Source organism: Vitis vinifera, chromosome 16 (assembly GCF_030704535.1).
Source record: "Vitis vinifera cultivar Pinot Noir 40024 chromosome 16, ASM3070453v1".
In the NCBI taxonomy this organism is placed as follows: Eukaryota; Viridiplantae; Streptophyta; class Magnoliopsida; order Vitales; family Vitaceae; genus Vitis; species Vitis vinifera.
The window spans coordinates 14,294,480-14,312,970 of NC_081820.1; the positions used below are offsets into that span (position 1 = coordinate 14,294,480).

The 18,491-nt window shown below is 38.6% G+C and overlaps 1 protein-coding gene across 1 annotated transcript in view; it reads right to left on the bottom strand.

The window, feature by feature from the left end:
• Positions 1–14,400, bottom strand: part of LOC100258883 (uncharacterized) — a 36,102-nt gene extending 21,702 nt beyond the window's left edge. Inside the window, exons 1-6 of the mRNA XM_019226293.2 lie at positions 14,230–14,400; positions 11,668–11,749; positions 11,522–11,583; positions 11,092–11,142; positions 10,941–10,967; positions 10,052–10,156 (exon numbers count right to left, since the gene is read on the bottom strand). Coding sequence (XP_019081838.1) covers positions 10,052–10,156; positions 10,941–10,967; positions 11,092–11,142; positions 11,522–11,583; positions 11,668–11,740 — 318 coding nt within the window. The 5' untranslated portion in view covers positions 11,741–11,749; positions 14,230–14,400. The remainder of the gene's footprint in view (positions 1–10,051; positions 10,157–10,940; positions 10,968–11,091; positions 11,143–11,521; positions 11,584–11,667; positions 11,750–14,229) is intronic.
• Positions 14,401–18,491: the final 4,091 nt, after the last annotated feature.

Genomic DNA, 18,491 nt, shown 5'->3' on the forward strand with positions numbered 1-18,491 from the left:
CTAGGATCGGGTGCTCGGAAGAGGTGGAGATTACAAATGAAGTTTGGGTCAGGATCGTAGGGTTACCATTATCGCTATGGAACAAAACCATCTTGAGAAGAGTGGGGGAGGAGTGTGGCGGATTTATAGCAATGGACCCTAGGACGGAAAAGATGCAGGAGCTTCAATGGGCGCGAATCCTGATCAGAACAGACGGGGAAGACCTGCCAAGTAGGTTGGAGATCTCAGTGGAGGAGAAGGTGTACGCTCTTGCCCTCTGGTGGGAGCTGAAACCGTCTCTGAAAAAGGCTCAGGAGAATAGGAGCGAAGTGAACCAGAGTACGAGAGGAGAGGTTAGGGGTGATGGTGCCTCACGCGCTGTTACGCGAGTGGGGAAGGAGGTGGAAGGCACACAGCTCGAGGCGCTGCTGCTGCCAGAAGAAATGATGGGGATTCAGGAGGGAGAAGTGGGCCGGGTGATTGAAAAATGGGACCAAGGAGGATCGGGGGCCCGTTCAACCCGGGACGCTGTGGATTTTGGGCCTCAATCGGTAGGCCCAGATTTGGGACCAAAAGGAATGAAGAGGGTGGGTGGGCCTTACAATCAAGGGGCAACGATGGGCTTAAACTTAAAGCTAAAAGGAGTGGTAGGAGTGCTAGCTGGGCAGGAGGCTGGGCCATCAAAAACATGGTGGACTACTGAGGAGGAAAGCCCATCGTGTGATGGAGGAATGGACCTGGAGGAAAGCCCAAGTAAGCCACTGCTTCAAGACAACAATAAAGATCAGCAACTGAAGGTGTGTTCGCCGGCCTCTCCATTGGTAAATAACGAGAGCAACATGGAGGAAGAAATTCTAAAAAATTGGGAGACAGATGATTTGAGAAAGAGAAATACGAAGTTTTTGCACTCGGCGACAGATTCGACGCTTGTTGCGGAGGCTATGAGGTACGGGTCTGTCCCTTTGTTGAGGGGGGAAAGGGTGCTTGGGTCTTCTCATCTTATTTCTTTTTCTTTTGATCGGGCTCCGGAGGGGGGGCATTACGATCGTTCTGGAAATGCTGGGGTGGAGCCTCAGTTTGAGGTTCCCTTATGTGTAGTATCGAGTGAAGGGTCAGAGGAGAATGTAATCGGATGCTGGGCGTTGGTAGAGAATAATGGCGGTAGCACTATGTATAGGGATGAGGAGTGGGGTTCAGGGTTGAACGACCCTCAAGCTGAAAGGGGAGAGAAGGAGGAGAGATGGGAGGAAAGCAGCTTGGCAAAATTCAGTCACTTCTTGGGATTTTCGACTGAGGGTTTAGAAAAGGAAATCCTGGACTTTTTGATTAAAATCAGAAAAAGAAGGGAGAGAATACATGATAAGGTGCTGCTAGAAAAGTCCAAGTTTGAAAGGGAATTGAAGAGGTTGGAGTGCTCAGTGAATTATGAGAAGGGAAGGAAGCAGAAAGACCCACCAAAGGGTAAAGGGTGCCATCTTTCAGTGCTACAATGAAGCTAAAATTGCTGAGCTGGAATGTGAGGAGGGTGAATGAAAAGGAGAAAAGGAAAATCATTAAGACATTTATAAGGAATCAGAGGGTAGATCTAATGTGTATCCAGGAAACAAAAATCCAATCAATGTCGGAGGGGGTGGCAAGAAGTCTAGGGTCGGGAAGATTTTTGGATTGGAGGGCCCTGGATGCAAGCGGGACTGCGGGAGGAATTCTGATATGTTGGGACAAAAGGACATTGGAGATTATGGATTGGGAGGAGGGCCAATTCTCTTTATCCTGCAGATTCAAAAATGTGGATAATGGGATGGTTTGGGTGTTCACGGGAGTTTATGGACCTTTCACTAAAGAGGAAAGGGAGTGGCTGTGGGAAGAAATTGGGGCGATCAGAGGCCTCTGGGAAGATCCGTGGTGTGTAAGAGGTGACTTTAACATCACCTTGTTCCAAAGGGAAAGGAGTAGACAGGGGAGAATATCTTCAGCTATGAGGAGATTTGCCCAGGTTGCTGATGAATTAGGGCTGAGGGATATTCCTATGCAAGGGGGAGTGTTTACTTGGAGTGGGGGACCTAACAATCAGTCTTGGGCTAGATTGGATAGGTTTTTGGTGAATACCAGCTGGCTGGATCAGTTTAGTAGCGTTTTACAGAGTAGACTGCCTCGGCCTTTATCTGATCACTTCCCGGTCTCACTAGAGGGAGGAGGTCTGAGAAGAGGCCCCTCTCCCTTTAGATTTGAGAATATGTGGCTTAAGGTGGAGGGCTTCCAAGATATGATTCGAAGATGGTGGTGGGAGATTGAGGTGAGAGGCAGTGCTAGTTACAGATTGGCTACTAAGTTGAAGGAAATTAAACAGAAATTAAAAGTTTGGAACAAGGAGGTGTTCGGGAATCTGGGATGTAATAAAGCGGCAGCCCTGCAACAAGTGGAATTTTGGGACCGTGTAGAAAGTGAAAGAATTCTGTCAATGGAGGAAACAGAATTAAAAAATGAAGCCAAGGTAAATTATCAAAAATGGGTGCTTTTGGAGGAAACACATTGGAGACAATTATCACGGGAGATCTGGCTAAGGGAAGGGGACAGAAATACGGGTTATTTTCACCGTATAGCAAATGCAAATCGTAGGAATAATTATCTGGACAGAATTAAAATTGATGGGGTGAGCCTTTCGGAGGAGCAGGAAGTGAGGGATGGAGTGGCAAATGCATATCAGAAGCTGCTTTCAAAAGAAGCGGGGTGGCAGGCTGATATTGGGAGGCTGTGCTTAGACCAGATCAGTCAACAAGATGCAGAAAATTTGGAATCCCCTTTTTCTGAGGAGGAGGTTCATTCAGCATTGTTGGAGATGAATGGGGATAAAGCCCCGGGGCCGGATGGCTTTACAGTAGCTTTTTGGCAAAGTTGTTGGGGTTTTGTTAAAGAGGAGATCTTGGCAATGTTCAAGGAGTTCCATGAGCAGAAAACGTTTCTCAAGAGCCTAAATAATACATTCTTGGTCCTGATTCCTAAGAAAGGTGGGGCTGAAGATATTGGGGATTTTAGACCTATTAGTCTCTTGGGGGGGTTGTATAAATTATTGGCTAAAGTACTGGCTAATAGGCTGAAAAAAGTGATTGGGAAAGTGGTCTCCCCTGCTCAAAATGCCTTTGTGATGGGTAGACAGATTCTTGATGCCTCCCTAATTGCAAATGATGTGATAGACTCGTGGCAAAAAAGAAAAGAGAAGGGGGTCATTTGCAAATTGGACATTGAGAAAGCCTATGACAGCTTGAATTGGTAGTTCTTAATGAAAGTTCTTCAAAAAATGGGCTTTGGGCAAAAATGGTTGGGTTGGATGTGGAGTTGTATATCTTCAGCAAGATTCTCTGTCTTAGTGAATGGGGTTCCTACTGGTTTCTTTCCGAGTACTAAGGGGCTCCGCCAAGGAGATCCTCTATCTCCTTACCTCTTCGTCATGGGCATGGAAGTGTTGGGTATCCTTCTGAGGAGAGCTGTGGAAGGGGGTTTCCTATCAGGGTGTAGCATTCGGGAAGGCGGAGAGAGTGCTTTGAATATTTCTCATTTATTTTTTGCTGATGATACAATTATTTTCTGTGAGGCCAACAAAGAGCACCTGAGTCACTTAAGTTGGGTTCTCTTCTGGTTTGAAGCTGCTTCGGGGTTAAAGATTAATTTGAGCAAAAGCGAAATCATCCCGGTGGGTGAGGTGGATGATATTGAGGAGCTGGCAGCGGAGGTAGGGTGTCGTGTGGGATCTTTGCCATCCCAGTACTTGGGCCTACCTTTAGGGGCTCCTAATAGGGCCTCTTCGATGTGGGACGGGGTGGAAGAAAGAGTGAGGAGAAGACTCGCGTTATGGAAAAGGCAATACATCTCCAAAGGTGGGAGAATCACTCTGATTAAAAGCACCATGGCCAGCATACCCATTTACCAAATGTCTCTATTCCGGATGCCCAATATAGTTGTTAGAAGGCTAGAAAAATTACAAAGAGACTTCCTATGGGGAGGGGGAAATATGGAGAGGAAAGCACACTTGGTGAAATGGGAGATAGTGTGTGGGGACAAAGGGAGGGGTGGGCTGGGTTTGAGGAGGCTGGGCCTTATGAACAAAGCTTTGCTTGGTAAATGGATATGGAGATACGCATGTGAAAGAGAGAACCTATGGAAGCAGGTGATTTGGGCAAAGTTTGGGCAAGAAGAATACGGGTGGAGGTCTAAAAAACCTAATGGGGCGTTTGGAGTAGGGGTGTAGAAGGAGATTATGAAGGAAAATGAATGGTGCTGGGACAGCCTAGAGTTTAGGGTGGGGAAGGGCAATAAGATCAGATTCTGGACTGATGTGTGGTGTGCGGGTACAGCGTTGTCTCAATCTTTTCCGCACCTCTTTGCCTTGGCTGTTGACAGGAATGCTACGGTGGAGGAGATGTGGGACCAGAATTCTGATCAAGGAGGTTGGAACCTAAGATTCTTGAGGAATTTTAATGACTGGGAGATGGGCATGGTAGGAGATCTGCTCCTTAAGTTGAGAGGGCTTAGGCCGGCTTTGGAGGAAGATTCAATCTCTTGGAAGGGAGGAAAAAGCGGTAGATATAAAGTCAAGATGGCGTACAGTGGTTTAGTCAATCCCAGTGACATTGTTTTCCCGGAAAAAAGCATTTGGGTGAATAGTGTTCCTACCAAAGTCGCTTTCTTTGCGTGGGAGGCATCGTGGGAGAAGGTGTTAACGCTTGATAGACTCCAAAGAAGAGGATGGCATCTTCCGAATTGCTGTTTTTTGTGTGGTTGTGCAGAAGAATCTGTAAATCATATCCTTATTCACTGTACAGTGGTTAGAGCCCTTTGGGAATTAGTCCTTGGGCTTGTAGGTGTAAAGTGGGTCTTTCCAGAAACTGTAAAGGAGGTCCTATTGAGCTGGAGAGGTTCTTTTGTGGGGAAAAAAAGGAAAAAAATTTGGAAATCCATCCCGTTATGTATATTTTGGACGGTTTGGAAAGAAAGGAATAGATTAGCCTTTAAGGGGGGTGAGCTACATATTCAGAAGTTAAAGAATTTTTTTGTTTGTAACTTGTGGGGTTGGTCTAGATTGGATATTGGAGAGGATTCTCTATCCCTTCTAGGTTTTTTAGAGTGGCTAGCATCCACCTAGGGGGGGTGAGGTCTTCTTGGTCTCTTTTGTTTTTTTGTTGAGAGGTTATAGTCGCCTTGTATATCTCCTGTATACTGTGTGGCTATTGGCCTTTTTTGCTTAATATATTTCGATTTACGTATCAAAAAAAAAAATATATGGACGAATGCATAAGCAAGGTAGTCCTTTTCCCTACCTTTCTTTCTTACTTTTCTGTGCTTTATCCAATTACAGTATGTTGATGCATGCAATCCTTCCTTTAAACAGAAAATGCATATTTTTTTTTTTTTTGATAAGTAAAAGAGAAGAAACTGTATTGAAAAGAAACACTAAAGCAATGACTCAAAATATACAAAAAAGGATGCACCCCCTTCCTAGTTGGGACAAAAAACAGCTGTCAAAAGCGGAGGAGCAAAAAAACCACCCTCACCGAGATCCTACCCATTCAATGAAACCGACTAAAGTCGAAGGACCATTTTGTATGAACAATTTCGTCTCTGACCAAAGAAAATAAACAAAAGAACTCTTAAGACTTTGGATGGACAGCACATCATCTTCAAATGCAATTCTGTTCCTTGCCTTCCAAACCGTCCAAAAAATACATAATGGGTCAGCTCTCCAAACTTCCCTTCTCTTTTTTCCACAAAGGACCCGTTCCAACCCAAGAGCGTCGTCTTAACTGAGGCTGGCAGCACCCACTGCACCCCAAAAAACAACACCCAAAGAGTCCTTGTCTTGGCACAATGAAGGAGGATGTGATCTATCCATTCCTCATGCATTTGGCAAAGGTAGCATCTATTCGCTAAAGGTCATCCTCTTTTCTGAAGTTGGTCCAAAGTAAGAGCTTTACCCCAAGTTGCTTCCCACCCAAAAAAAACTCACTTTGGGTTGCACACAGGATTTCCAAATGACATTCAATGGGAAAGAGACTAAAGGGCCTGATTCTAGGGCTTTGTAGAGAGACTTAATAGAGAACTTCCCACATTTAGTCTCCATCCAAAGCACCCTATCTTCCACATCCCACTGAACACTCTTCCATTAAGGCCCAATAAAAACCTGTGCACCTCATCCATCTCCCAATCATTTAAGGATCTAGAGAAAAGCGGACTCCAACTCCCCCTTCCCTTAGTGAAACTCCAAACATCTTTCATCCAGGCGTCCTTGGAAGCAACTAGAGCAAATAAAGAAGGAAAAGCAACAGAAAAAGGTGAAGCCCCACACCATCTATCCTTCCAAAATTTCACCCTCTATCCACTGCCCATCACAAAGTGGAGTCTACTACTTACAACATGTCACTCCCTCCTAATTGTTTTCCACAACCCCACACCATACCCCTCCCTCACTTCCTTGGAACACCAACCCCCCTTGCTCCTCCCCATACTTTCCCCTTATCACTTGATTCCAAAAGGCCCCTCTCTCATTTGCAAACCTCCAACTCCATTTGCACAAAAGTGTCTAATTAAGAGAAGAACGACACTTCACCCCCAAACCCCCTTTTCTTTTGTCTAAGCAAAGAGACACCCATCTTACAAGATGAGGTTTTCCGCTCAAGAGCCCCACCTCCCCACAAAAAATCCCTCTGAATCTGCTCTAACCGTAATTTGACCGTCCTAGGTAAAGTAAGTACAGACATGAAATAAATGGGGCAAGCTAGCCAAAGTACTCCAAATCAAGGTAATCCTCCCTCCTTTGGAGATGTTTTGTCTCTTCCACAATGCCAATCTCTTTTGAAACCTCTCCTCAACTCCATCCCAGGCAGCCACGGACTTAAAAGAAGCACCAATAGCAATCCCAAATAAGAGGAGGGGAGACTCCCAACCTTACAACCAAGTTTTGCAACCAAAGCCTCCGCATTTTCCACACATCCCACTAGGATTAACTAACTTTTATCCAAATTAATTCTCAACCTTGAAATGGCCTCAAACCACATTAGCGTCCAACTTAAATATGTCATCTGATCCTGAGAAGCCCCCATAGAAAACCAAAGTGCCAACGGTGAACAATAAGTGGGACACCTAAGCCCCTTCACCACCTCTACCCCTCACCTTACAGGTCGACAAAAAACCCCCATTTACAACTCTCCTTGGAAGGCAGCTAAGTGCCTCCATAGCAATCACAAATAAGTAAGATGAGAGTGGGTCCCCCTACCTTAAACCCTTAGAACTTTGGAAGAAACTTGAGGAAGTCCTATTAACCAAAACAGAAAAACTAGCTATAGAGATGTGCCACTACACCCACCGAAGCCATTTCTCCTCGAAACCCATCATACCCATAACTGAAAGCAAGAAGGACCAACCCACATGATCATACGCCTTCTCTATATCAAACTTGCACATCACCGCCCCCTCATTGCTCTTCAAAATCAAATCTAAGACTTCATTAGCAACAAGGACAGCATCTAGGATTTGTCTACCCTCCACAAAGGCATTTTGGGCCTTGGAAACCACCTTACCCACCATTAGCTTTAACCTATTGGCTAGCACTTTAGTCAGCCACTTGTATAGTCCTCCTACCAAACTAATTGGCCTGAAGTCCCTTAAATCTTCCACTCCCCCTTTTTTTGGGATCAAAACTAGGAAAGTTACATTCAGACTTTTAACAAAGCAATTGTGGTCATGAAACTCCTTGAAAAACCCCATGACCTCCTCCTTCACAAACCCCCAAGAGGATTGCCAGAAAGCCATAGAAAAACCATCAGACCCAGGCGCTTTGTCCCCACTAAAGCCCTTAAGAGCCTCAAAAACCTCCTGCCCAAAAAAAGGCTCCTCCAACCAAGCAAAAAACAGGCCACTAATATCAAGCCTGCACCCTCCTACAGTAGACAGCAGAAACTTAAACTCATTCACTGCTCCTTTGATCTCATTCTCCTTTGTTAACCAAGTGCCATTGATTTTCGAGCCATTGAATTCCTACTCCTGTGTGCATTAGTCATCGTGTGGAAAAATATAATGTTTCTATCCCCCCTCTTTTAGCCACACTTCCCTTGATTTCTGCCTCCAAGAAATTTCTTCTAGGAGAACCCTTTTTTTAAAATCCTCCTTTGCACCTCTCCTAGCTTCCAACTCATGAACAGCAAGTGGTCGAGCTACCTCTACTTTGTCTCAAAAGTCCACCTGATTCAAAGCCAAAACCTTATTAAATTCAACTTTACCAAAGACATTCCTATTTCAGTTTCTTAGTAATGGCTTCAAGGCTTTCAACTTTGCAGCCAAAACAAAACTAGCAAACCCACTAAAATTGAGACTCTTCCACCAAGCCTATAACTTATCCTTGAAGCTTTCCTCCTTCAACCACATAGACCAAAAACCAATTGAGCCTAGAATTAGACTGATTATTCAACCACCCCCCCCCCCCGCCAAGTGCAAGGCCCTCCTTGAAGAGGTGTAGGTCCCTTAGCTCTAAATCCTCGATAATCTCAAAGAATCTCCTCTTTGAAGAGGTTAATCTGCCTCCCTTGCTACACTCCATAGGAAACCTAACTACATTAAAATCGCCTGCCACACACCAGGGCCTGCCCACAGCCCTCTTATAGCACTTAGCTCACCCCAAAAAACTTCCCTCTCCTTTTTCAGAGTAGGACCATAAACCCCTATAAAATTCCAACAAAAGTCATCTTCATAGTTCTTAAACCGGCATGAGACTGAGAAAATCCCCCTTCCACTTCCAACAATTGTAACACCCTATTGTCCCAAAACACCAACACACCACCGAAGGCTCCCCTCGAATTAATAGCCCCCCATTTTAAGCCTCTACCCACTCCAAGGCTCCGGACTATCCTTTTCGACATCTCCTGCATCTTAGTCTCCTGCAAGCATACTAAATCCACCTTGTGAGACTTAATCAACGCCTTAATCACTTTTGTCTTATCACTATCATTGGCCCCTCTTACGTTTCACGATAAAATTCTTAGCTTCATAAAGCAACCTATATTTTCCCCGCACCCCTCTCTACTCTAAAGGACCTTAGCTTCATGAACACTCTAGTTTTTTCAATTCCCTCTCAAATCTTGAGATCTTCTGGACTTTCCTTCTTTTTCCAGCCAAATTACCCTTGAGCTCTTTCCTTTCTTTCATCCTTTTCAAAAGCAACAAGATCTCCCCCTCAAATCCCTCAATAGGCATTCCCAGGCAACGGCAAAAAGTGACGAACTACTACTCATCCATGACTCCAAAGCACTCCCCTCATCCTCCTCCAACCTCCTTCCCAAATCCCTTGCCGGTTTAAGAGCTATGAGGATGACTTTAGCTCCAATAATTTGCATTTAGCTCCTTTCATTACAGTAACACCAATAGAAGTATGCATGTAGAAATATAAATTGTAGCACTACTGTGTTACTGAATACACTCTCCCACGCAAATCGTTTACCTGTAACTATACGAAAATAATGGGAAAAATGGGATTCAACAACTTAAAAAAGGATAGGTTGAAAAGTTTATACTCTGCAAAAGGATGTGGAGATCCTTGTGTAAAGATTCCTTGTATAGTAGAGGAGGCCATCCTTATTAGGATCAGGTTTTTTTGTAATCGTGGGGAGGATTCCTCATCCTTCTCATGCTTTCATTAATATAAACATCTACTTCTCTTGTTTCTAATTAAAAAAAAAAAAAGTTCATGCTCTGCACGTGAAATGTCAAAATGGATTAAAATGATTCTGTTTCTACTTTGATCAGCAAGATTTTAATGTCTTCTATCGTAGAATTTGAAGCAGTTAACATGCAACTATGGTGCATTGGGACAACACTTAACATTAGAAAATTTAAGTCATATGGCTGATCAACTTTATTTTCAGTATTTCTTAATCTAGAATTTCAGAACATGCAATTCAATAACTCTGCTATACTAGACTCATGTTATGTTAAGTGTAAAATTTTCAAATGCATGAGATCATAACTGTCCCACAATGAATCAGCAATAAAAAGTACATATTAAAAAGAAAAGAAGGAAATAAAATGAAACCTTAACCAAGTCAACGGCACGTGGTGAGAAATCACAAGCATGAACAAAAATATCTGGATAGGTAGCAACTAAAGGAAAGATGGTATTTCCAGCTCCACAGCCAACCTGCTTATCAGCAACAGTTATCAGTAATCCAGTATTGTACCAACTTAATAAAAGAAGCATTTTAAGGAACTCCAGTGAAGGATATAAAAACTAAAAATGGTGAATCGCATCATAAAAGTTACGATGAAAAATACTCATCTATATCATGTGAAAAAAAAATAATGGAAGAAAAATACAACTGGATCATTCTCTGGGTGATGGTCCCAAAGAAACAGATATGGACTCTAGAAGCTATGATTTTAAGCCATTCAACTAAAATGAACTATTAATTGAAGGCAAAGCATGAATACTAATTCTTTTTTTTTTTTTGGGCCCCCTTCTTTTCCTTTTTTTTATTTTCTTCTTTTCTTTTTTCTTTTTTTCTTTCAGAGGGGCCTTCAACCAAATCCAAACGGATATGAAGTCCTTCATCACATGATTGTCATCAACAATAAAGAGGACATCTCCCTCAGAAAAAAAATAAAAAGGAGATTATATAATATGATTATAGCAATAACCCATCAAATCCAAACCAGAATTAAAGAAATTGGGAGGTGAGTAATGGACTTCTCACATTGTAATTCAGCTCAATTGACCCAAATCATAGCAATGCATAATCATGCAAATATATAATACCATCAACACTGCCTGCTGATCAAGATCGTAATCAAGTCATTATTTGATGTGATTGATACATACAATTATAAGTAGCCACTTTACAATTCAAACAAACAAAAGGCAGGCTTTCATGCATTCAAAGAACATAATAAAAGGCAGGCATGAAAGAGGAAATGAAGTAATTTACCTCCAGAATCACTTTTCTTCCTGCTCCCTGAAAATTCCAAAACAATAAACATTCAAACATATGAAAAAAGTAGTCCACTAAAATCATTTTAAGGGATTGATAAAGTCTACAAATCAAAACTAAAATACTCTCATTGTCAATTTGGACTCACAGAGAAATAGTGGCCCCACTCCTTGTCCAAGTAGTGTCGGTCCTTAAAAAACTGCACAAAAAATATAAAATAGCCACAATCATTATCATCACCACTAAAATTATTGGAACATAGATCAAAACAAGAACTAGACACTGTTTGGGAATTTCAGGATGTAAGCCAACTTTGGTTCACACACCCCTCCGATACAAGATAAAAATCAACTCAAAGTTGGTTTAAAATTCATTGCATTGAGTGTCACTTAGAGAAATTCTGACCCCAAATCATTATATATTAACTAAGAACAACATAAGAAGTGGATCCTAATATTAGGGGCTTTCCAAACTGCCACCTAATGTGCAGGAAATGGCACCAAAGACTGCTACTGCTACTGCTACTTCCTTTAGAAATAGCTATAATTAGAAAATTCAGAGTGATAACGGAAGCTGACTCTGTCTTGATGTCGCTTGTAGAAGACATCCCAATACTTCTTAGCCTCCCTTTCATACTTCTCTGCCAAAGAAAAACACATCTAAAATGAAAAAACATACAGATATGCATGGTATATATACAATGAGATGGGAGTCAAAAAGAGACCTCTCCAGAAAGGGGAAACTCCAGTACTAGATGTAGAGTATATCTGTAACCTTGATGGTTGTTGTTCTGCCATTGCCTAGGCCTCTTTGTGGTTATATAAACAGGAAGCATTAACTTAGATTAGGGGTTTAAACTAAAATAACCAAAAATAAGTACATCAGATCAACTGTCTAATCCTCACATGGTGAAATGAACAATTTATTGAGACTTGAGATCATACATTGATGCACTCAAAAGGGAGATCTACTAGCAACTAAAAATTACACAAGCACACATATGTGCACACACAAACACACATATCCTAAGAAAAGTAGAAGCAAAGTTAAAAACAAAAAATACCCCTATGTTATCACTATAAAAAACAAGACGTAAAATCAGTAGTAATCTTCAGCAGTGTCAAAAAATAACTGAGCAAATTATTTGAGATACTAATTATAGATTTACATTGGTGCATTCATGCTTCCAATTCCGTTTTTAGTATCAAACAGCAAAATTCATTGGTTGAAGTGAGTTCCAAAATATTTAAAATCACTTAAACATTTAAAACATGCTAGTTAAAACAGCAACTTGACATCTGTACAATTATAATGCCAAATGTAACTTCACCATATGTCCTCTCACTTCCCTCTGCTTATTCCCAAAATGCCATTGTTTAAAGGTGTCCTTCACTTCTATTAAATGGCCCTACTAATTAATGCAAAAAACCCTTTTTGTGAATCATTTCCTCTTCACAACACTATAGTTCATTCCTATTTGAAGCATTTTTTTTCCTAATTGTCCACATGCTGCTCATTTTTTCCAATGCTAATTTAAAAAATTATCATTATCTGCTAACAATATATATATATATATATTGATAGGTATTATCTGCTAACAATATATGATAAATAATTTAATGCAGAACCATTCATGAAAGCTGATTAAAAATGTATTTCAACAAATTCCTTCTACTATTTCCCTCATAGTCACCACCTGTGCCAGGCCACCACCACTCACCACTACCACTAGCATAATCAACAAAACATCTTGTTTTAATTGGATCTGCCATCTTCAAAACACAACTATAAACATGCCAGGCAAAGTTTAGTCATAGATTTACTGCACATAACACAATTTCAATTATCCTTTAAAAAACTGGATATGATACTTTTAAGTTAATTCACGTAAATGTTTATAAACAAAAGAAGAAATCAAACTATGATGGTCAAATCAAATGCTATTAGGGAAAAAGAAGCAAGAAGAAAACCAAGTACTAGGAAATCCAAGAGCCTTTATGTTCACCCAGCCTTTTTCCCACATCCTTAAAACCAAGGAAATCAAGCAAGCTAACTAAGATGCAAGTTTGGATTCAACCCTTAGCTATAACCAACCAAGTGAATATAATGCAAAGTAAGGATTCAGGTTATAATTTGAGAGTTCAAATATATAGGCGTCATTTTGCTTGTCTTTCTTCCAAGCATAAAAAATTCTAGAGAACAAAAGACCATTACAAAATGAAATATTTCATCTTTTTACAAAAAAAGAAACTTGAAATGATAGATGTACACTTTCAATAATCATGGTTTCTTCCAACTAACAAGCATAAATTCAATCATTTCATGGGAAAAGGAAAATCTGCCCCAAAAAGACAAGCTATAAATTATTATTTTCCCTTCATTACTACTGAACAAGACAAAAACTTGTTCTTTTATAACTAAAGGAACTGGACATCCTGAATTTCCCTTCTGGTTGTTACCTTTCTTTCCCATTTAAATTATTATGAAAGATAAAGAACACGATATTGCTTATGACAGCCCCTTCCTACATGTAGAGGAAGAAGTTCTTGCAATGGACGAGCTGTTGGCAGTATCTGTGGCCTTCCATTGTGCATGTCTTACATCCCACTTTTCTAAACGAGGCTTGCTGCATGCGCTATAAATTCAAGCAGGGTTGATCTATTATGTATTTGTAATACATGTTGCTGCTGTCTGAGTGGCCCTTTTTGCATCTACTAACCAGAATTTATCCAATCCATTTTGCCCAATTGGCTGTGATTGAGTGATTATTGCAGTCCTGGAATGTTTTAGAGCCTCTCATCAAGCCTAACGCTCACCAATGCAAGGTTGTAGCAGAAAGTAGAAAACAACATGATTGTTCTCATTTCCTGTTTAATATACAATGGGGTTTGTGGGTTTTGTTCTCACAGCAATTCCCATAAATAGATAAATTATCAGGATACTTTTGGCATGTGGGAATAAGAATGGCAATAGGATGGGAATGAAGGGGAATCAAAATCCTAGGATTTGCTTTCATAACAATGAATTTTTTATTCCTATTGCCATTCTTAAAAACAATCCAAACAAGCTAATGAACATGAAATGGAATTGATTTCCCATTCGACCATTCTTTATTCCAGCATTCCAAAGCAGCATTGGAGAATGAACCCAGAACATCTCTATGAAGCATTTCTTCAAACACGAAGATGGCAATATCCAACACAGCAATTCGTTTAGGAAATTCGTCAAAAATGAGCTGTTTTTCGTCAACAAATAACATTTCAGATGGACCACTGAAGAAACTCACCTTTGGGCACAGTGATTTGGTAATAGTCTCCGCAGCAGTACTGGCTGGAGTTGGAGCAGGCGACTCTGTTGTCAAACGACTTCGTTTCGAGAAGACTTCTGCTTTTGAGGAGAGGCGTGAAGACAAAGGACCGCTCTCACATAAACCTACTGCGAAGGAAGAGGAGAAGAGATGGAAACATAAAATTTCAAAAATAATTATATATTAATTAATCATTAGTATACTAAACTTAAAAATATTGTCAAAATAATTAATATATTGAGTTAGAAAATGTTTCTCTTTGGAAAAAAAAATTATCATAATTTAATTAAAATAGTTTTAACTAAAAAAGTCAAATACTATTATCCAAATTTTTGGTTGAAAAAAGAGACGATTAATTTTTTTATTTCTTAAAAAAAATGCAAACCTATAAAACAATCTAAAAAATTGATTTAGATAATAATTCTCTTTTAAAAACACTTATAATAATTTAATTAAAAAATATATATTTTAGAACAATATAATTTTTCCTCTCTTAAAAAGTCATTACTTAGATCCATCTATATCTATCGCTATTTAATAAATTATTTATTTATTTATACATTTATTATTATATGAGGCCTTTTGTACTAGTTAATGTAGGAAAACTTGAATCCTTCTATTCCTTATACCCAAATCAGGTTAGATGTATACAAATCTTCTTAGGCTTTTTTTTTTTTAAATCTTATAGGCAAGAGAAAGTTCGAATCTAAATGATAACATTATCAAAGTAATTATACAGATACATTAGGTACCCTTTGTTATGATAGAGCTTGATATCAAGTTTTAACAATAATAATTTACTTATATTTATTTAATAATTTTAAAAAGTTGAAATTAAAACAATAAAATAACAAAACGCAAGTTTACCTTCTAAGGAATTAATGTTGTGTGTAAAAAACAATTGAATAAAAAATTAGATAATTATGGATACTAAATAAATTTTATAAAATATTTACTGGATTTTAATTTTATTTAATGTTTCTAAAATTAAATTTATTTAAATCCTAATATATAAAAAATGAATTATAATAAAATATTTTTTGTAATTTTGTATTTGCTATTTTATTAAAAAAGATATAGTGATGGATTATCTTACATTTGATTTTGAGATGATTTGAATAAATTTTTATTTTTAATCACATACTTTAATTTAGACTATATAATTATTTAAATTATATATTATTTAATTATTAATAAGACTAAATTTTATTTAAATATTTTATATTTTATCAAAAAAAAATTTAGTTTTTGGATTATTTGGGTTTATTAAATGTTTAATTTTTTGCATTTAATAAAACATTTATTAATTTAAAACTCACCATCTAAGTTTTAATTTATTTATTTTTAATAACTAAGGAACCTTCTATGACTCTTCATGGGGGTTCAAATCTCGAGGTGTTGACCATCCCACAACAACCAATACTGAGTAAATTCAGGATATCATCATATCATTAGTAACAATATTCAAACCCATGACCATATGTCACTTATTGATACTGCACTTCCTAGTGAACTCACCATCTAAGTTTTAATGATGACATTATATTTATATCACCATATAATATCATCACTATCAAGAGATTTATAATAGTGTAGACCCCTCTTGGACCATGGGTTTTTTCTCAAACCCGGGAAGAGCTGGCAGCTTGTTTTTGGAGTGGGGGGCCGATTTCCGAAGGAGCCAAGCTGCATGGGACGCGTAGCATTGGACATGACCACCTTGCCATGGTGGTGGTTGAAGCAGTAGAGCTGGTGGAGAAGAAAACCAGTTGGAGAGAAGGATAGAGAGCGGGGGGGGGGGTCGTTAGTTGAAAGCTTGAGAGGGGATTAAAAATAAATAAATAAAATGAGCTGGAGGACTGGTTTTAAGGGGGGAAGGGAACTAAAAAGAGGAAAAAGAAAAACAGAGGGGCAGCTTGAGAGAAAAATATGAGAGCGAAAAGCAGGGGATGAGCAGATGGAGGGACGACTCATGGGTGCTCTGTGTTGGAGAGATTGAAAGAGAGTGAGTTGGGTGAAAAAACAAAGAATAGGGAAAGAAAATAGGCGAGGAGTAGTTGAAAAACAGAGAATGGGATTTTGGGAGCGAAAACGAAGCAAAGGGGGAACAAGCTAAGCATAGGACAAGAAAACGGGCAGCAGCTAGGGAGGATATCTGGGTTTTTTTTTTTTTTTTGGAGGAGCTCTTAGGTAAGCACTGGTGCAGTTTTGTTTTTCTTTTTTTAGATGCTCTATTTTCTTGTTATTCTTCTCTGTTTTCTGTGGGTGTTCCGGGTGCATAGTGTTGTGTGTATCACCAGTCGAATTTATCCCCACCTCTCATCTTTCCAACCTCAACCTCATCAACACCATGTGTCCAGTAGGTCTCCAAGTGAGATCTCACAACAATAGGCAAGTGGTGGCTTATAAGAGAACATGCTCTGCCTTCAACTCTTACCCACTTACACACACCCAACTCACAGAGTCATTGCTTCAATTTTTGTTGTTTATAAGTTGGTTGGCTCAAGCTGCCAAAGAGAAAGGTGTAAAAGTTCACAGTGCATGGTTTAAATGGCCAACCCTTAAACCACTCCAGTATATAAATCATTTTCATAGCCTAAATGGTTGCCTCTCGGCTTTCGGTTTTCGGTTTTCACCTCTGTTATTCAACTTCAGTTTCACGGGTGGCAATTGATTCTTTTTTATGCTTTTCCTATTTTAATTCAAAACGGTAAGCAGATTCGGATTCAGGGAGACCCATTTTTCTTTGCTTTTTGCTTTTTCTCACTTGCCCATGAAAAACAAACTGATGGATTGTAAGCCTTTACCGGAGGCAGAGTTGAAAGTGTTATGTGAGCAGGTGAGGGCGGTTCTCTTGGAGGAGTGGAATTTGCAGCTATTGTTATTATTAATCCTTTGACCGCACTAAGAATGCTTGAAGACTTTGCCAATCTAAGTCCAAGTGATGCTATTGTGCAAAGTGGGGCTATGAGCATTGTGGGCTAGTGCATCATTCAGCTTACATGAATTTGTGGTATCCACAACATTAATATAATAAGAGACAAGGTTGGATCAAATGAAGCAAAAGAAAAAAAAAAGTTAACAAAGTACAATTTGATTGTACACAATCTTTTATAAAATATATAAAGCCTTTGCATACACCTTTAGCATTTGATGGGCCTATTTTTATTTTTATTTCTTTAAATGCCCTCATCTCTTTCTTAATTCCCAATTCACGTTTTCAAATATTAATTTTCAAAGCTTAGGTTTTTAAATCTAATTTCCAAAATCCCAATTCTCAAATAATTTTTTTAAAATTCCAATTTTTTTCAAATAATTTTAAACTCCAATTTCTTTTAAATTTAATTTCCAAAACTCTAATTCCTAAATTTAATTTTCAAAACTCCAATTCTCAAATAATTTTCAAAACTCCAATTTCTTTCAAATTTAATTTCCAAAACTCCAATTCCTAAATTTAATTTTCAAAACTCCAATTTCTTTCAAATTTAATTTCCAAAAACTCTAATTCCTAAATTTAATTTTCAAAACTCCAATTCTCAAATTTAATTTCCAAAATTTCAATTCTTAAATTTAATTTCCAAAATTTCATTTCTTAAATTTAATTTTCAAAACTCCAATTCTCAAATAATTTTCAAAATTCCAATTTCTTTCAAATTTAATTTCCAAACTTTCAATCCTTAAATTTAATTTTCAAGACTCCAATTTTCAAATAATTTTTTCAAGATTTCAATTTTTAAATCATTTTCAAAACTTCAATTTTCTTCAAATAATTTTAAGTCCACTCCAGTTTTCAAATAATTTTAAATCATCAATTTTTTGTCTTTCCTTAAGGTTTAGGGTCACGAAGAATCCTGTTTTTAATAAACTTGCTACCATATTTTATTCAGGCATGCATCTTGTGATCTTCTTTGATTTTTAATAATTTTCATGTTTTTCACTATTTTTAATAAGCGCGAATAAATTTCATAATTTCAAATAATGGAATTCATGCAATTAATTTGTACAAAAATGAATCGGGCATTGGTGGAGCCCAACATTTGTGATTGAAAATTGATTGATTTTCATTTGCTCTGTGACACATGTGATTATTCGGTATTCGTTTACTAACCTTTGTTTTCCATGAAGCAAATAGTTCATTACTCAGGTACACGCCTTGTCTTCCTTGATCACTTGATTATTTCTAGATTGATATTCTCTCAGTATCCATGTTTGATCAATTAATTATCGCACTTGCTTTAACT